The sequence below is a fragment of the Lepidothrix coronata genome, unplaced genomic scaffold (assembly GCF_001604755.1).
Source record: "Lepidothrix coronata isolate B3197 unplaced genomic scaffold, Lepidothrix_coronata-1.0 Scaffold53, whole genome shotgun sequence".
Taxonomy (NCBI): Eukaryota; Metazoa; Chordata; class Aves; order Passeriformes; family Pipridae; genus Lepidothrix; species Lepidothrix coronata.
The window spans coordinates 62,184-82,725 of NW_016690233.1; the positions used below are offsets into that span (position 1 = coordinate 62,184).

Below are 20,542 nucleotides of genomic sequence, written 5' to 3' on the forward strand. Positions count from 1 at the left end.
GTTGTCTCTCATCCTTCTGCCCTGCACTATCTCATGATCTCCCTGGGAGCACTGGGGGCTTCTGTAAGGCCCATCCCCTCATCGAAGATCTCTCTTAACAGACTTAACAAGCCCAAATCTCTCAGTCCTTCCTCACAGGGCAGGTGGTCCAGCCCCACCATCTCAGTGGCCTCCCCTGAATTTGATCCATTTTACTGATGTCTTGTATTGAGGAGCCCAGAGCTGGATGCAGGATCTAGATGTGGTCTAACAAGTACTGAGTGGAGGGGGATAATGACTCCCCTTGACCTCTGTCTTTGCCCCTGTTCATGCAGCCCAGGCTGCTGTTGGCCGTTGTTGCTGCCAGGACTCACTGATGGCTGATGTCCCTCTCACTGTCCACTGGGACCCCCAGGGCCATTCCCTCAGAGCTGCTCCCAGCAACTGGTCCCAACCCATACCAGCACAGGGGTGGCTCCTTCCCAGGGACAGGGGCCCAAAAGCACCAACAGACCCTGACTCCTCCACTCCTTAGGGCTCTGTCTGCCCTGCCCATGGCTCAGGACACCATTTCAGCCCAGTTTGGAGCCATCAGTCCCTGCCCCACTGATGCTGTAGGTCATTGGTCTCCATCTCTCCACTGCCTGCCTGGCCAGCCATGGGCCCCACCAAACCTGGCCCCACCCACAGGCTGACATCCCCAGGACCAGGCAGCTATGCCAGAGCTGTGTCTGACCCTAGTTCCCCTCAGAGGGACTGATCCTGATCTGCAGATTGATGTCCCTGCCTGACCTCAGCCCTGCCCTGTCCACACAGCCTGCTGGCTGATGTGGCCTCTCAGCTGCCCCAGATACTATTTGTCACAAGCAGGGCAGGGTGATGTCCTGCTGGCAGCCATGCTGCTGTGCTCCTCAGTCTCACTCCCAGGAAGCAGACTGTCCTTGGTGTTCATTGGCACCCAAGTGCAGGACTCCTGTTGAATTTCATGTATCATTCCTTCACTCTGCCCTAGGTCCCTCAGGATGGCAGCCCTGCACTTGAGCAAACTGACTAGTCCCCTGTTTGGCATTGTCTGCAAACCCAGTGATGGAGCTCTCCATCACTTCATCCCAGGCCAGGTCCCTGCAGTACTCCCATTGCCACCAGCTGCCGGGTAGTGACAACACATTAACCACCCTTCTCAAGGCCCAAGCAACCATCCTGGTGTTTTTTTACCCATCTGGTTGTTTCCCATCCAGACTATAACTTGGATACAAGGGCGTTGTGGGAGCCAGTGACAGACAGCTATGCTAAATCCAAGGTAAATGACATTCGCTGCTCTCTCCTCATAGAATCATAGAATAGTTTGGGTTGGAAGCAACCTTCAAGATCATCTAGTTCCAACCCCTCTGCCATGGGCAAGGAACATCTTTCACTAGACCAGGTTGCGCAAAGCCCCATCCAACCTGGCTTTGAAATCAGGGTCGGGTCATCCACAACTTCTCTGGGCAACCTGTGCCAGTGCCTCACCTCTCCCATATTGAAGAATTTCTTCAAAACGTCTAATCTAAACCTACTCTCTTTCAGTTTGAAGCCATTACCCCTTGTCCTATCACTACATGCCCTTGTCAAAAGTCCCTCTCCAGCCTTCCTGTAGGCCCCCTTAGGTACTGGAATATGTTATAAGGTCTCCCTGGAGCCTTCTCTTCTTCAGGCTGAACAACCCCAACCCTCTGAGCCTGTCTTTGTAGGAGAGATGCTCCAGCCCTCTGATCATCTTTGTGGCCTCCTCTGGACCTGCTTTAACAGATTCACGTCCTTCCTGTGCTGAGGACCCCAGAGCTGGACGCAGCACTCCAGTTGGGGTCTAACCAGACTGAAGTAGAGGGGCAGAATAGCCTTCCTTGACCTACTGGCCCCAGGGTTTTGATGCAGCCCAGAATGTGATTGGCTTTCTGGGCTGTAAATGCACATTGCCAGCTCATGTCCAGCCTCTCATCCACCAATACCTCCAAGTCCTTCTCCACAGGGCTGCTCTCAATTCATTCCCCACCCTTCATCAAGCCGTTCATCTGCAGAACTAGTTTATTGCCAAAGGCAATTAGGTCTGCCAGGCATGACTGGCCATTGGTCAATCCACATTGACTGCTCCCAGTCCCTTCTCAAATGTGCTCCCAGCTGGTGCAGAAGGAGAGGAAAGCTGCCCTCGCTGATCCCTGCACTGACAGCCACAGCCAGTGCTGTACTTACCTGGCCAAGAAGCACATACATAACTCCAGTTTAACACTACACAAGTTTTCTCTTGCCTGTTGGGAATATTACACTTGGTACACAGTGGAAGTCTGTGGCTATCCAAAGGGAATTGAGGAGACTCAAGACAAAAGCAAGGAGGAAACCAGACTTGATAATTCCCCATTCCAAGAACCTGTTTTTCATGATCTGTATGCACAGAGACTTGAAGTTCATGTTATTCAAAACCAAGCAGCATTCATTTGTGCTCTCATTGCTTTGCATGTGAAAATCCAGGCTTGCCCAGAAGCTTGATTTAATTCTCCTACAGCCTTACTAGCCCTCCCATCTACTGACACACTGAAATACTTTCTAGTACCAGCAAATGCTTCTAGTAAAAATGATAAAACAACCTAAGGAGACAAATCGTTGGAGTTTTTTCCCTCTGTACTTGTATCCCAACATTTTAAATCCATGAAATTACTTTGTTGCTAAACTTTCTAGAGAATAATGCAGTAATCTCTCCTTCCCCATCACCAAACATTACTGCGCTAGGGAGGCCACCAGCAACATCTCCCCCACAGGCCTCGGAAGCACTTGAGCATGGGTGCATGCCTGAGCTGTGCTGGGACAAGGCATGAGCTCGGCCTCCTCCTCGGGACAGGGAGCTGAGCCCAGGGGCAGGGAACAACATGCCAGTGCCTCCCAACAGGGTCCCCGCTCTGTCCTTCACTTCAAATACAGTCACTATGGGAAACCCTAGAAACAGCAAGGAGGAATTTTAAATTATGTCGGGGGTGGGGGGGTGGTTGTCCTTTGACAGCAATCTCTGTAAATAAGCTGGCACGGGGAGTAATAACAAGCTTTAGAGAGAGATGATTTTTTTCCTTTTTAAATTCCAGACCACCTGTTCAATTGCCGGCTGAATTGCATCCTAACCACAGGCAACGTATTGTTTGAGGAGAAGATGACACACACGTACTAATCATCAGCCTTTCAGCGTGTCCTGCACAGCGCCCACAGTCAGGGAACGAAAAGCTCTCGGGACAGGCAAGCGCTGGGCGCAGCGCAGCCGCCTGCAGACTAGCGGGTCCGAGTCCCGCTCCTCGCTCTCATACCGCCTTTTCTGTGTTTTCCGTGGCTCGTGGAAAGCACACAGCTCCGAACCTGGCCCGGCGCTCCCGCCGCCTGCTCCCCGCCCCGCGGGCCGTTCCCTGTGCGGGCCGGCTGAGCCCCGCGGCACACGGGTTCTGTCGGGGGAAGTTCTCGGCCCCCGAACTCCCTGGGCTACATCGCGGGACGGCCCGTACACGAGTCCTGCAGCTCGTCCCGGGCAGCGTGGGGGAGGCGGAGGAGGAAAGGCGGTGCCGGATTCAGGCGCCCGGGGACAGCCCGGCCCTTCCCGCGCCGCCCGCCGGCTCTGCCCGGCCCCGGCCGCGGCCCCGTCGGGCCGCCCCGCGGGGCGGGGAGCGGGAGCGGGGACGCGCAGGTCCGGAGGAGGCCCTGGCCCCCCATTCCGAGCGGACGCGGCCGGGGCGGCGCGGCGGGGCTTGGCGGCCGAGGGCGATGGGGGCCCGCGGGTTGCCACTGCTGGTGGTGCTGCTGGGCGCCGCTTGGCCGCTGCTGCGGGCGACGGAGCCGGCGGACCCCGTGAGCGCCGAGCGGAGCCTGGCGTGGGGCCCCGGGCTGGACGCGGGGCTCACCCTGCCCGTGCGGTACTTCTACATCCAGGCGGTCAGCGCGGCCGGACACAACTTCTCCCGCTCCCCGCCAGGTACCGTACGTGTGCTCGGGGGCGCGCAGGGGCGCAGGGTGGAGTCCCTGCCCGGGGCTGCGATTTCTCCGCAGGAGCTGGACGGAGCTGCCTTCGCCTTCCCCTCTTCCTTCCTTACCCACTTCGAGCGCTCGCTCTGCGGTCGCTGGGCCCGGGTTGCCCCCCGCGACCAGTCCCGCATCGCTCAGTGCGGGTCAAGACCTTTTCCTTCTTCTGGTGCAGCCCAGTGCCTCCTCCGCGGAGCTCTGCCTCTCACCCTTGGTCTCCTGTACACAGTGTGGGATTTACAGCAACGAACCAGCAAGCTACAAATAAACCAGTGCTCCTGGAGCTAGTGGATGTAAGATCACAGTACCCTGTTGGCAATTGATAACGCAGTTATCTTTAATGGTGCACGCACACCAGTTGCTTAAAATTTCTGTCTCGGTCAGCACGGCCCTCTGGGCTCCGTTATCCTACTGCTGCTCCATTAAGGAGTAATTTTCATCTGTTATTTACTCAGCACAAGCACACACCATCCCATGACACTTCTCCTGAGGGTGAGAATTGGGTTTGTTCTTGCAGGCCAGCCATATTCTGTCAGTCAGCTGCTTGCTGCTGCAAGTTAACTCCACGCACTCTATATGAACAGTTTAAATTTAGAATAAAAATTACTTCTGCATCGCAGATTCCATAATGAAGATGACCCTGAGATAGCCCCAGTGGAAATCCCATGTTGCTAATTTGTTAAGTAGGGTAGAAGCTACTTATTTTGCTCTTTGCTGTTCGTATAGATGGTACTGAGAGGGTATCTACCAAGTATGCACAGCCTCTTGGTGTCTTGCAGTTTGAAGGCTGCCACTTGTGAAATTGAAGAGTAGACATACAAGTTATGTTTTCAGTCTGACAGATGCTTCACGTCTGGACTTTCTCCAGCTGCTGTTACAGCTTGTTGCTGGATTTCAGCGCAGTTTTGTAATTGCACACAAGAATGCGACTGCACACTCGCTACCAGTGTAGTGGAGGCTGATTTGAGCTGCACAGGGTGAGCCTTGGGTTCAAGCAGGTTGCTAAAGGTGAAAAAGTGCGAAGCTCAATTGGATTCTCATGCTAGTTTAAAGCCTTCAAGATAAACCGGTAGGTCATGGGTCCTGAGAACATAGTTTTGACCTCAGTATGTTCATGTGTGTTAATATTTATGTTAATAAATTCAATATCTCAGGAAAGTTTCCAGGTCCCAATGCCATCTGGCATGGTGTGATCTCCATTCATAGAGCTGTAGCCTCCAAACCAAGACAAAGCATGCGTGCTGCTGGCAGGGAAGAGCGATTGGCTCGGCCTGTGCTGACTGCTGAGCCATGCCAAGAATTATTTAGGAGAGTGCCAAGGATCCTTTAACGATTTAGAAGTACAATCGATCATATTCCAGTGCATGAGCACTGTTTAATGTATTTATATGGACAACAGGCTAAAAACTTCCATTCTCAAATTATTTTAAATATTCAAATTCTATCTGTAAAATGTCAGCAAGAATTGCAATGAATAATATTTATTCAGGCGCTAGTTTCCAATATAAATTAAATACATCTCAAAATATCCCTGTCAGGATAGCAGAATAAATCTGCATTGTCACCTCCATTGCACAAACAGGAGCACTGCAATCAGAGCAGGAGTGCTGCAGTGAAGACTTCCCATTCGTAAAATTTGTGCAGATCTATTAAACTGTGTTTTGTGAGGATGAGAATTTCAGTCAAATAGGTCAGTACTTACTGGAATTCCTTATGAAACTTGTGTAGTAGAATTAGCAGATTTTAAATCCGGATTTGTTTTCTGAGTGTCAAGGCCATTCGGCAGAATTGACACACACCACTGCACATCGTACTGTGATTTCAACCCAGAGGCTGTAACTCTTTGACCCATCTTTGTAGGAAGATGCCAAATGATGCAGAATTTACTATTTCCCTAGAAAATTTGTTCCAAAGATTAAAAAATCACAGCTGAAAATATAGTACTTTGTTTTAGTTTGAACTGCATAGATTTTTTTCTTTGAATACTTGGATTGCCTCATCCTTCTTTTCTGCTAAGTTTTCCCTTAGGTTTAACAGCTGCCAACCATGTGTTTATGTACCATTCACCATGATAAACTTAGCAGTTAACTGTTCTTCAGATGATCTACATACTTTGCTAACAAATATTTTTAAGGCCTCACAAGTATTCTTGCAGGTTTTACCGAATACTTTCAAAGAGCAGTGGCACACTTCTTCCAGCTCTTTGCTAAACAGAGTTAGTGCCTTTCAGTTAGTGTCTTACACTCACGTTTGCCCCTGGGCACTGCAGGACCTGCCTCGGGTCTGATTGACCATGATGCTTGGGGTTTTGTGAGGGTCACACACGACTTCCTACCATAACCTGTATTTCTTTGCTCCTGGATATATGTTCTCACATCTGACTCTGTTAAAGTATATGCTATTCATTCATATGCTTCTTCTTTGACTTCCTTCTCTTCCAAGAGAAAAAAATGCATTAAGCAAGTGTCATCATCAAGATTTCTTAAAATATCCTATTTTGACTGTGTCTGTATTTTTCTTCAGTATTTGGAAATTATTTTTTACTTAAAATGCTGTCCCAGACATGTTTTCAGGGTAACAGAGAACTACTAGTGGTGATGATTCAAGAAAGACATATTTTTCTTTTTGTCATTCCTTTGGATAGAGAGAAACAAAAAAACATAGGTGAAAGTACCATGGTAACCTTAGTCTGATTAAAAAAAAAATCATCAAAAACCTGCTATAATTAAATACTTCAGTAGTACTTAGAGGCCTTGGCCCCACTACACAATGAATGTTGTAAATCATAAACATAAATCCTGTTGCCTTCAGTGAATGATTTGTACTTACATTAAATATTCAGTCTCCCCTTTCTTCCCCCCTGCTTTCAGTGGGGTTAGCTTTTTCCTGAGGAGTTCTGTTATCAGGTCACTTCCCTTATCAAATGCTTCCTGTATCTGAAGTGTCACCAGCTAAAACTAACATATCTTTTGGGTAGATCTGGAGCTCCTTATATCTCTAGAATGGTGAGGACATAACCATCAGGAAAAAAGATCCACATAGTTATTTCCTGTAGGTGAGGACAAGGAGATCAAATTCAGTAGTAGCTGACTTGCAATTTCTCAATATTCACTCATTTTTTATGACAACTGAAAACTTTATTTTCTCTGGTAGGAGATCTCTATACCCAGTGAAAATGCTGTTTTATAAAATGGGTAGAAAGAGACAAAGATGTGATACCAGAAAGCTTATTTTCTCTGTGATCCTACCTCATGACATGCTCTGGATTTTAAGGCTTTTTCATCCAAATAATGGTAGGTGATAGTCGTAGGGAGAGAATACTTGCTTAATGTCAACCACTTTTAAGCAAGTAGAAAAAGGTGGTTGTGACGAGCAGTGACATTTAGAGGCAATGTCCATTCTTTCAGGAGAGTCATCTAATCTGGAGGCTTTTGCACAGTAGTTGACTTGAATACAATTTCAGGATGCAGTGCTCTTCGGAAGACATGATTGAAAGACTCCTGCATTAACACATCAGTGCATTTATTTGTGGATGCAAAGTGTAGAATTAACTGTAACATCTCAGTCGTTTAGTGCTGTTGGGACACATTCAAATTTTAGTAACACCTTGATTCTTGTCTGGATTTTTTTTGTTTCATTTATTTCTGTATATTACTTGGTGGTAACATTCATTATATTTGTTTGGTTCACAGTGCTTAGACGATAACATTTTGTGAATAATCTGTCCCCCTCTTTTTTTTTTTTAAGAATAAAATTGTTGTTGACCACTTGTGACAGAAATAAGGGAATATAACAGACTTACATTTATGTGTACTCGTCCATAAAATATCCCATACCCAGTTTAAAAGTTATAGTGCATTAATGATGAAATGCTGGTGGTCTTTAAGCACAGGTCAGACAGGTGTCCAGGGAACATCTCTGTTATCATTCTCTTATCCCTGCTTTTCAGTAGCTGGGACTTTAAATGTGCAAGACAGTCAGCAGCAGCCCAAAGCTGAACAATTTGTATCTGACTCCTGCATGCTGCAACTGCCTTTCCACAAGCTGGCAAGTATTCTTTTCTCCTGTTATTTTAAGTTAGTTTCCTGTCTTTCTTACTCTAGAGGAAATTATTTTTCCTCAAGGCACTAACTTGAAAACTTAGTATTAAACCTAATCTTAGCTTCAAAATACTGTTAAGCTTTCCTTCTATCTTGTAATCAAATATTTAACTTTTTATCTCCACTTAGAGGTTTACCATTTATAGGTATGTGATGGGCAAGAAAAGTTGGTAGGGTAATCTTTCATCACTGGAAATTAATCTTACCAACTTGGTATAATTAAATTCTAGTGAAAAGTTAAATTAAATTCCGTGGTCTTAATCTGGAAGAGTTTGCTCTCACCTTTGTTTAGTGGATGTGATTCTAATAGCTCAAGGTGCTTTTATCTGGTTTTATTTTCCTCTTTTCAGGAAGAACACAGTTTAAAGTGGTAATTAAAGGACTTTCTCCAAATGAAGTCACCCGAATTTACACCCCTCTGCCTTTGGATAGAAATGATGGTACATTTCTTATGCGGTATCGGATGTATGGAAGTGTCATGAAAGGCTTAAAAATTGAGATACTTTATGGTGATCAGCATGTAGCTCGATCTCCTTATATTTTGAAAGGTAAGAGTATTTTCTGATTTAATGTAACATATCGAAGTTCTGAATTAGGCTATAATTGACACGGCAATACCTGAGCTGTGGTCGTTGTGGACAGTTAGAACTGTTGTGAATCCCCCATGTGCTTGGCAGGTTCACAATAATGGAGCTTCATTTTGCAAATTAATTTCACCTTGATAAAAATCTAGTATTTCTGAAAAGAGAAGAATATTGCTGTTTTCTCAGTTACACTGCTAAATTCCAGAAATTACAGGGAGGATGATTTCCCAGGAAAACTTAAGAAAACATAGAATAAAAAATGACAAGCCTCTGTAATGTCTACATATATATGCCTACATGTTTGGGGAATTATGATTGTTGGAGAATCACAAATACAGACTCTCAGTGCTTTGTTTTCCCCAGGACCAGTTTATCATGAATATTGTGACTGTCCTGAAGAAGACCCTGAGGACTGGCAGAACATTATGTCTTGTCCATCCCAAGAACCTCAGATTACAAAAGACTTCATTTCTTTTCCCACCATTGACCTTCAGCGAATGCTTAAAGAAATCCCAGCAAAATTCAGTCAAACAAGAGGTGCTATTGTTCATTACACTATTCTAGATAATCACATCTACCGTCGCTCCCTAGGGAAGTATACAGACTTCAAAATGTTCTCCGATGAAATGTTCCTGTCACTGGCAAGAAAGGTATCAGTTTTGATCATGTAAGACAATTAAGGCAATATCACAGAATCACAGACTGGTTGGGCTGGGAAGGGACCTCTGGAGATCATCTAGTCCAACTCCCTTGCCAAAGCAGGTTCACCCAGATCAGGTTGCACAGGATCACCACCTCTAGGCAGGTTTTGAATATCTTCAGGCAAGAAGACTCCACAGCCTCTCTGGGCAGCCTGTTCCAGTGCTCTGTCACCCTCACAGGAAGAAGTTTTTCCTTATATTCAGATGGAACTCCCCGTGTTTCAGCATGTGCCTATTTTCCCTTGTCCTATCTCTGGGCACCACTGGAAAGAGTGTCTCTCTTGACACCTGCCCTTAAGATTATTTGTAGGCATTGGTAAGATCCCCTCTCAGTCATCTCTTCTGCAGGCTAAACATATTTAAATATGGCAGCATCACATCTGTTGTTGTATCTTCAGATTTATAATTCCTGAAGTAAGATTTGACTTCTGTTTTTTCCCTCAAGACAACAGCGTATCTAAGGGGTAATGTGTGGGGGCTGGCCTTTGCAGTAATGAAAATGCTAGGGAAGCTGCAGGGGCAAAGTCCCGACTGCCAGCCGTTTCCTGGCTCCTTTCATACTCCGTGGCTTCTGAGTGCTCCTTTCATACTCGCTTGTAGGGCAGAAACTTGAAATTGATACCTTTAAGCACAGCTAAATCTATGAACTATGCGTTAGGTTTATTGAATCTGCATGACGTAAGAGAACCGAAGAATATATGTAAGAGTGACAAACACCGTCTCTCTTTATGTTATTATCCTTTCTTGGGTATACATTTAGGTTCGTCTTCCTGATGTGGAGTTTTATCTTAATGTTGGAGACTGGCCAGTTGAGTATCGGAAAGCTAATGATACACCTGGTCCTATACCTGTCATTTCATGGTGTGGCTCTGTGGATTCAAGAGATATAGTCCTTCCAACGTATGATGTAACCCATTCAACTCTTGAAACCCTACGTGGAGTCACAAACGATCTCCTTTCCATTCAAGGCAATACAGGTAAATTAGAGATCATGGATTTAGAGAAAGAACTGTGATTTCCATCAAAGAAGCAAGTTGCATTGAAATAATGTGTTAAAGTCTTCAGTTCACAAGTGCCCTAGGAGATCTCTTAATACAAGTAGGTTAGTCTTTACAGATTGTAACAGTTTCAACACTGCCACTGAGGAGGTGTATAATAGGGATTTAGAACCAAAAAAAGTACAGTTTGTAACAATGGTGAATTTTGACTTAAAGGTATCCAGAAGATACCTAGTGTGACCTGTCAAAAGAAAATATAATTAAAAAGCCTTTCTCCTCACTGAAGGACTCAAATATGTTTCTTCTAATCAAATAGTAATTCTTTGCCTGACGGTGTTGTGGCCCAATGTTCTGTTTACAAAAAAATGAATTTGAATCTTGAAAGAAGTAAGCTATTATGCCACAGCTCTTTCAAATGAGAAAATATTGTCTGTATAAAAAATACCTCAGAGTGTCATCTTCTGAATTGTTTTTCTAGCTTTGAAAAAAGAGTCAGTTTTACTGACAGGTGTCTTCCTCTCCCCCAGAAATTAATGAATACTTAGGGATCAGACACATGGCATATTTGCAGTACCTAAGGAGTAAAACTTGAGTGAGAAGTTAATTATTTTTATTTAATTAGTTCTCAGATTCTCTTTTCTTTATTAGTTTTTAAATATTTTAATTAAATTGTCAATTCAAGGCACTCTGTGTTTACTGATTTAATACAGCTGCATTTCCAATTAGGAGACAATAAAAGAGTACTCCACTTAGTGGGCACGTCAAGGAAATTTTCAGCAGAAGGGTAAGGAAGGACATATTTAATGTTTTTAAAAGCAGGCAGTAAGCAGAGATGAAGTCTTTCAGGCTCTTGCTAAGTATCTAGAGGACACAACATAGCTATTTATTTTCCTTTTCAAGGCATTGTTAAGTGATTCCTCAGGGACCTAATTAAATTGCTGGGTAACAGAAGTGGGTTTTGCTAAAGAAGTTTGGTTATTGTGGCAGACTTTATGGATGAAGAATTACTTTAATTATTAGTATTTTACTGATATATTTTATTATAATCCCTTATGTAGCTTTCAAGATAGTTGAAGTTATTTAAATAAAAAATTGTCTAGTGGAAAAGCAATTCTCTGATTTTCCTTGTATAAGCATCTCAATTTCTCATCACAAAATTCAAACCAGAACTGGGAGTTTAACCCTGTGATTCATAAGTGATTATGGATTCACTGGGAGAAACCATGCCTGTTATACCATGTCTCTGAGTGTAATGCCACTCTCATACCAAGTTTCTTATTTGCATTAAACATACAATGACATTTCATTACTGTTTGCTTTTACCATATCTCTCAATTGTCATAGGTCCATTCTGGGAAAACAAAACTGAGCGAGCTTTATTTAGGGGTCGAGACAGCCGGGAAGAACGTCTCCATCTTGTCAAGTTATCCAAGGAAAATCCAGAACTACTAGATGCTGGAATAACAGGATATTTCTTCTTCAGAGAAAAAGAAAATGATCTGGGAAAGGTTCAGCTGATGGGCTTCTTTGACTTCTTTAAGGTAGCAAGCAAATTAGAGTTTTGCTGTCAAGTTCTTTCCAGCTGAAAAGACAAGGCTTACTTTTGTTGATTCCATTCAGTAAATAAAACAATTATGCTACACTGGGAATATTAGTCCGTGTGGGGTAGGTAAACCACCTGTAATCAATGTCTTCTGTGACACACTTGTAAAGAAAGCCAAGAAAGACCCTTAGAGAGAGATCTGGGCTTACTTTCATTTTTATTTGTGAACAAATTGAAAAATTTGATTTCTTGCCATCCGTGTTGCTTTTATTTGGGGTAAATATGAAAAGAATGGACACAACTTGGATATACTGCAAGTACATTATGGATGTCAGGAAGAGTCCTTGGAGTAACAAGTTAAACTTTGTTGCACTTTAGCACACAAATTACACTGCCTCAGACATATAAAAAGTAAAGAGGACAGAGTCCTATATAAAGCCATTATAATACATAACAGTTGAAGTTCTGTTCCAGACATGGGTATATCAAAAATGCTGAGAACATCTGCCAGAGCAGTGCAGTCATGGTTACTTTTAGTATAATATCTCAGACTATTTTATATAAAAATATATGTTTCAGATTATTCTACAAAATAATGGAATTTTAAGTCAGAATAAATTTACTGGTTTTGAATTTAAGCATAGATTAGTTTATTTCCTTCCCCACTGTACCCCTTGCTCTATCCTAAGACACTTCAGTAGAATACCCATCAGGCAGTACCTGTGACACAAAGGTTCTTGACTGTCAGTCTGTGGTTGAAGACATATCCTTCTTCCATTATATTATCCAGAGCACCATGAAACTACACCTACTTAGCACTAAAATGGGTTTGAAGATGAGAATTAATAAACATGGTTACTTCTTGCTTGTTAAAATAATCATTCATACAGTCAGTGTTCCAATTCTAATACAAAATGTTTCTCTTTTTTCCCCTCTTCATTTTGTAGTACAAATATCAAGTGAATGTAGATGGCACTGTAGCAGCTTATAGGTTTCCATACCTCTTGCTGGGTGATAGTCTAATATTGAAGCAAGATTCCCAATACTATGAACACTTTTATAATGGATTAAAACCTTGGAAACATTATGTTCCAGTTAAAAGAAACTTAGAGGACTTGCTAGAGAAAATAAAATGGGCTAAGGTAAGTTCCATTACAAATTCATGTTCAGAGTGATAAACAAACATAACAAGAATTTATCTTAATATTTTCTTCTTTTGAATTTCTACCTACATATTTAGCATGGAGTCTATCAAGATCCTGGGATAAAATACATTTTGTTCTTAGTATTAGATGGGAAGGCCTTAATTGAAGTAACCATCTCTATTTAGGGCAGTACACAGGAGTTCAATTTAGGTGTGTGCAGAAGTGTTCATGAGTCAGAGCCTTAGTATATTGACTAAGGTACTTGTCAAAGAAACAACCAGAATCCTAGATACTACATAATTAATGCTATAGCTTTTTTTAGTTCTGAGAGTACTGTAGTTCTTCATAAGGAATTAGAGGGGAATACTAAAGGCTGAAATATAGACCTAAAAAACTTGAGAATAAGTACATGAATTCAAGCGAAGTTATTTTTAAAAGGAAGACATTGGATTCCACTGCATAAGAGAATACAACATCTGTGGGTTTGTCTTCTGTAAAACTAAGTATGTCTGGGACACGTCAGACCTGATTTTGAAGGCTTGGGCAAAAAAGTAGAGCAGTAATCAATTTGAGTTTTCAGAATTGTACGGTTATTCCTGAAAGGTGTTACTGATAGCCCTAAGGTACCAGTTGTGACAATAAAAGCAATCCAGTATTTTTAAACAAATCTGCAATTTAAAGCATGCCTTTGCAGTCTACCAGTAATTTCAATAAAGTTGCAGATGTGAATAGCCTATTTAATAAAACTTCCATTGCCAGCCAGGCTTTGAGCAGCTCACTTATTTCTGTATTATTCACTTGTTCCATCCGAATTTTCCAGGAAAATGATGAAGAAGCACGAAAAATTGCTAAAGAAGGACAGTTAATGGCAAGAGAATTGCTTCAGCCTCACAGGTTTTACTGCTACTATTACAAAGTGCTCCAGGTTAGTACAATAGATCACTGTTACTGTCCCGCAGCTGCTACTGCTGCTGATGTTACAAATTTCACATTCAGTCCTTACTTAGATCAATAGCAGATATGGTTCATATTCACAGGAGATCAGTGTGAAGAGCTTTGCTAAAACCTGCTTTATCATTAAAGAGGCAACCTTACATAATAGTTGTTTTACAGAATCAGCAATTTTATTTTTTTTGTCCCAATCCCCACAGTCAACCCTGTTTTCAGTGTCACTTGGTATGTGGTTTCTAATAGATCTCTGTAAGCGATAATCTGTATACAGTTTTCTTCCTTTCTCACACATATCAGGAGATACTCTGTTGTATTACAAAACAATGCATACATGGAAAAGAAATTACGGAAGTACGGCTAGTGGAGTGGTAGGGTAGGGGGTGAAGCAGGCCCAATAGTTATTGCTTCCCTAGGAGATGCAAATCTCTAGTGAAAGAAGTTTCTCTTCTCTGAAAGTACAAATTTTTTTTCCTTTTCTACTCTGCAGTTAGATGTCAGCTTCAGCAGCCACAGGTTGTTACAAAGTTTGAAACTGTTCAGTGTACAAAAATGACAGCATTATCTGCACAAAGTGGTTAGAGGCACAAATAATGACAATATTCAAGTTACCATTAATAATAGGCATAAACATTAAAGAGTGTTTTCAGAGGCAATGTAGCCTATTAGTAGGTGTGTTATAAAGACAGCTTGTACAGAAGTTGTAAACAATGACATAAGGAGGCTGGGTAAAGGTAAGCTTCTGAGTGGAAGGGAGGAGGAGAATTTTGTTTCATGAATTATATGTTGGTGCTTATAGCATTCTTAAATGTTGTTTACATATTTCAGGAATATGCCAAACGTCAAGCCAGCAAACCTGAAATACGGGATGGAATGGAACTTGTACCTCAGCCTGATGACAGAGACTCAGTATGCAGTTGCCACAGGAAAAAGCCTTTAAGGGAAGATCTATAACTGTACTGGATGGAGAAAATCACCCACTTAAAATGCAAGAATAAGAATTAAGCTGTGAAATCTAAGACACTTATGCACTAGCAAACATTCTTAGTTATGTATTCTTCTTATATTTTCATACCCTTTTTCACACTCACTCTAATCTACAACGTTGGTTCCCACAAGTTTGCCTCCATGACCACCACCAAACAGATACTGAGCCTGTAATGGGGAGCATCTAGGGAATTTGTTTGATGTACTGCATCATCAGGAAGAACACAGTGCTGCTTGTGTTCCGGCAGGGACCTATTTACCAAAGTTTTGTGAGGAACCAATCACCACAGAAATCTTGTCATGGGTTATTCTAAAGGAGCATTTGTAACATACTAAAACAGTGTTATGATTTCTTCATAAAGTTTACCTCAATTTTAGATGGATTCTTTTACACAAAACAATTTTCTAACTAGACAAAAGGAATATTTGATATTTACAGGTATCAGATCTGGTCTTGCTTTGAGATTATTTTGTGGTCTATGACAGGTAACAGAATAGACAACATGATATAATACTCAGCAATTTTAGAGGAAAATGGAGAGGAGGGGGAGAGACTAGAATAATATGTTTATAAGCGTCATGGCTGTGTATCACCAGAATTAAATGCTGCTTTAAAGCAGACTGTGTAACTATCACAATCACAATGTTTCTAGTGCCAACTCTGAAGACTTGTTCCCTGCCAGTGACTGTATCTGTGAATATAGACACAGATCCACAAAAGTACTTGGGAATTTCAGACCAGGCGAAATACTGGTGTCTTAGTTCAACAATACCATCTACAGTATTCTAGGCTACTTGAAATCTGAAATTTGTTAGCAGGTTTAACTTTTGTGTAGAGCTATGGAATGCCACCATCTTTTTCACTTGGCTTCAGGACTACTTTTTTCTGTACCTAAGTTCCCTGGGGCATCTTACTAATTTTCTGAATCTGGATCGTGCCTAACCTTATACTGAAATCAGAGAGTAGATCAGACTTCATTGTTTGGTTCACATATATGATGAAAAACCCTATGCTGCGCTTTCTATGTAATAGTGTAGGGGTTAGAGTCCACATTAAGCAATTGGGAAGCTAATTGTCCTCCTTGGTTTGATTTAAAGCAAATTTTCAAGAGAATGCCTTAGCTCCAGACTAGACAAGAGGTCTTCAGGTCTTCCACTTAAGTCGTGCAGCCATGAAACTAACAAAATTCACAGGGTCAGAAGGAGCTGGTCATACCATTGCAATAAAGCGCGCCTTTGGGTGGGACAGAAGAAAAATCCTAGTCCTGGATGTGGCTCCAAATACGTCTGTTGATCTTTACCCAAGTTTGTCTACTTCAAAATGCATAAACAGTCCTGGAAGGAGACACCGATACCAAGACCAGTGCCCACGCACCCATTTCTGTCCTTTGCATTTTCACTGTGGCTAATGTAGCTGCCTGAGGAGCTTCCAACTCAGCTACACTCGGATTATACCTTTCCTGGATACCAAATTCTCCCTACCATTGCTTTGGTGCACATAGTGCTCTAAACCTCATGCTGGCTTAATTTGTAGTTCTTCACTGCAAGTTACTCGCGTAAAATTTCTGCATTAGAACAGGAAGAAAGGCTAGATTTTTCTGTATGCTAAATATGAAAAGAACTTCAGGTTTCTAAAGAGGTTAACCCATCCATCATTTATTACATTATGCCAGTTAAGAAAAAATTCTGTAGTGTGTTGCTCTACCCATCATCCTCTTTGTTTTGGTTCTAACAATAATATATATAGTGGTTGTATTTTTATTTAGCATGACAATCAGTCCTAGAACTTCAGACTATAAAGATGTGTTCAACTGGTCTGACATAAAATTTTCTACATCAAAATTATGGAAGAGGGTTCCATTGCTGAAGCTGACACAACTGAGTATGGGCTTTTCTTTCCTTTTATGTATACAGTAATTTTTACTGTATGGTATGATCCTATTTTTGATATCGATTATACCACGTGCATTTTATATTCGCCGATATTTTTGGAAGTGGTGTGCTCAGCAAAGACAATTAAGCATACCAGATGGTTGAAGCAACAAAGTTTTCTGCATATTTCAAACCAAAAGTCCAAAAATTCTCCATTTTTATTTTTAAAAATGGGAGAGAACGGGGGAGTCATGATGCATACTTTATAGTTCTTTGGAAGTATCTGTGCAGGAAAACTTCCCTGGCTTGAAGTCTTTCAAACTGGAAGAAGAATCAGATTAAATGTAAATTATGAATAAATGTGAATATTTCATCCCTCCTTTCTTCCCTCATAATAAAGGGGAAAGAAACTATTCTAAATTCTTCTCTGCCGAAAAGCTCTTTGCTTTTATAATAAGCATCCCCTCAAAGCAAAAGCTGTTTTGTCACAGAATGCCTTACAGATGCTTTTATAGCTTACAGGCAAGAAATATCCTGAAAAATATGAATACGTTCATCTTCCTGACAAAATAAAAAAAACAGTATAGACATAGTGGAACTTTTACTAAAAGTCCATAGTACTTTGAGAAAATTTGGTTCAATTTATAACTACAGATCTTCCAAAGATAAAAGCCTTTCTTCTTTCCATTGGTGGTACTGCATGCAATTTAAATGAAGAGCAATCATAACAATTGCCCCACTGGGCCAGAAAGGATGTCAGACCTATTTGAGTTTGATGACAGGATGATAACCATTGGCCTAGTGTGTTACAGGAATTGTTAAATACTCAGTAAAACCTGTTTGTGCAAGTAAAGTGTAATACATACATTAAATAGTATTTTTAGAGTAGAGTCTACTAAAGTAGTTCTAGAACAGCAGCTGTTCAAAGGTATAAAAATCTCTTGTTGGTGGTAATTTTAAAAAACAGTTACCGTGCCACAGTACTGAATTTTCCTATAGTAATTTCAGCTTTTAAATACAGGGAGTAAATCTGTCCTGTTTTCATCAAGAGTTTATCAGTAATGACAGAGACAGGTTTATTTGTTTGAAATAGTATTCCCTAAAGCCCAGGGCCAATGTTTTCAAACATTGGAATCTACATAGAAGGGGTCGGACAGTTGGTCATGCAGAACTCTTTGCTTAGAGTTCTTTATTTTTAGATTCTTTTAACCTAAACAGTAGTTTCCTACTGTGAACACTGCTTTTATGTTACGTCATATATGTCCTGATATATTTAGGCACCCGCATTTGGAAATACCCAACCTCAGTTTCATCTTGAAATGAGAACTAGTAAATCATGATCTGTTGAACATAAAGGAGATAAAAATTCATATATTTTTAGACTGTATTTCTTGAGATTTACCTCAAGATAACCAGTATACTAGTTTCATAACAGTATTATGCCAGGCCCGCCTTGTAGATTCATAATTAAAAAAACCCTATAATCAAAGCTTGTCTGATGGAATGTTAGATTCAGGCGTCCATCCTGGGAAGCATACGCCCGACATTTATTACATTATAAAGTAAATTATTTAGTTAGGGAGGAGAGCTGACAGGGAAAACATACATCACCTGTTTGAGCACGTTTGAGAAGCTTGCAAAGAAACTGTAATAAGGAAAAGAATCATTATATAAACTTATGATATTATCAACTCCTTTACTACTGCAGTTTTCAAAAGTTTTGTCTGTAAGGGCAAGATTTTTTATGAATATACTATTGTTTAGGTTCACAGGATTTAAGCACCAGAATCTTCTTGCCTCTGAATATTTTTACAGCATTTTAAAGAGGCTATAGGAGTACTGATGCTTGAGTTTCGAGTACAGTGCTTCTGTTTTGAGTCATTAATAAGAAAATCTCTACTGCAGAGAGCTATGGCCCTAATTTTGTGTTTGTGTTTTGCTGTAAGATTAAGGGAAAAATGGCTACATGCATGTCTGTTTGAAGTAATTTTAGACATCTGTAGGAATTACCTTTATCGAGTCCCGTCATGTGAGTAGTGATAAACCACAAGGGTATTAGCAGGAATGTGGCCAGCAGATCAGGGCAGATGTTTCTTCACTTCTGTTTGGTAGTTGTGACACTGCAACTGGAGTACTGTATTCAGTTTTGGACTCCTTTGTACAAGAAATACGTTGACGGTCCATGTTGACCATGGACCACCGAGGTGATAAAGGGGTTGGGGCACATGGGGTATGAGGAGAAGCACAGTGAGCAGCGTTAGGTCAACCTTAAAAAGTGAAGGTAAAGGAAAGATTACCCTGCTGAACTCCAGAGGGAGGTTGTAGAAAAGATGAAGCCAGACTTCTCAGAGGTACACGGCAGAAAGCCTACAAACCACAGACAAAAGCTGCAACGTGGAAAATTCCAGTAAGATAAGAGAAAAAAAATCTTACACTGATATCCCCAAGGAGATGAAGCTTGGCTACATGACCTCCAGATTCTCATTATTCTATGAACTACATTTCAGTCATACAACAAGCATTTATGTAGTCACATAGCAAAAGGATGAAAACATGCAGATCTTCAGTGTCTCCAAGAGGCAGTGTAGCCTTTCTGTGCTGACACTTTTGACTCTATTGATGTTTATGTCTCCTCTGATAATATTGAGAAAGTTTTGCAAGTATTTGAATGTTGGATTATAAAGCTGTGAAATTATATATTAATATTATACATTATTATTATATATTACCACAATATATCATAGTCGTGCAATACACAGAAGATCTGACAGAAATAGAATGCATTGATTTGGCATTATATGCCTGGATTGAAAGTGCAAGATCTGCTTGTTCAAGAAGCTGAATATACACTTTACAGGAATGAGACAATTACAAAATGTTTTGAGTACAGTTATGAACCATCAAAGTTATTAATTTAAAGCAGTCAATAGGAATATTAATGTACTTTATAAGTTATACATAAATATCAGTATGCTCTGTAGGCCACAGGTGAGTGATCATGACATATTCCTATCCCACTCCCAACTCTAAAAAAATCAGTCAGGATCTGTACAGTAAGGTTTTATTTGCTAAAATATAAGATACAGAAGAATCAAAAAAATCATACCTCTGACATAACCACTCAAGCAAAATCTTACAGAGAGGAGATTCAATTCGTTCTGGCAAGTATCCTTAAGATAGTTTACTTACGCTGTTCGGCAAGATGAGTTATTTAAAAAATGTCAGGAATGTATGTTGCTGATAGAACCTGCATTTCTGCCAATAAATTGTGCTTTCTACTGCCTTATGAACAAAGGTACTTTAATGTGGACTAACCCCTGCTGACAAACTCTAACATGTCTTTTCACTCTACAACCATTCCATAGTATTGAGACTTTGGTATCTCCTCTGTTTCCTGAAAGATTCACTTGTGTTTGTAAGGTAGTCAACCATCTCACTGATCCCAAACTTCCTGCAACTGAAAGTGAAAAGTAGATGTAAATTTTAAATACCTGATTTGTACTAAATTAACTTTTGACTCTTTAAAAAAACCCAAACATTTAAAGGTGGTACAGATCACTTAGATTATGACTTCATAATAATCATAAATATTTGGCAAAACTTAAATGTAAGTACTACATACTTAAGGTGCAGAATAATTCTGAGTATTTCTTGTG

General features: G+C 41.2%; 1 protein-coding gene across 2 annotated transcripts in view; it reads left to right on the forward strand.

Annotated features, from left to right (window-relative positions):
• The window catches only part of KDELC2 (KDEL motif containing 2), a 62,459-nt gene extending 42,290 nt beyond the window's left edge, over positions 1 to 20,169 (forward strand). The window contains exons 1-8 of one of the 2 annotated variants that reach the window (XM_017816008.1): positions 3,754 to 3,961; positions 8,459 to 8,656; positions 9,056 to 9,342; positions 10,154 to 10,370; positions 11,736 to 11,932; positions 12,882 to 13,076; positions 13,900 to 14,004; positions 14,856 to 15,459. In XM_017816008.1, the coding sequence (XP_017671497.1) occupies positions 3,754 to 3,961; positions 8,459 to 8,656; positions 9,056 to 9,342; positions 10,154 to 10,370; positions 11,736 to 11,932; positions 12,882 to 13,076; positions 13,900 to 14,004; positions 14,856 to 14,981 (1,533 nt within the window). In that variant the 3' untranslated portion in view covers positions 14,982 to 15,459. Of the gene's footprint in view, positions 1 to 3,753; positions 3,962 to 8,458; positions 8,657 to 9,055; positions 9,343 to 10,153; positions 10,371 to 11,735; positions 11,933 to 12,881; positions 13,077 to 13,899; positions 14,005 to 14,855 lie in introns of those variants that run through there. The other variant, XM_017816007.1, reaches the window with a different exon arrangement.
• The last annotated feature ends 373 nt before the right edge of the window (positions 20,170 to 20,542 follow it).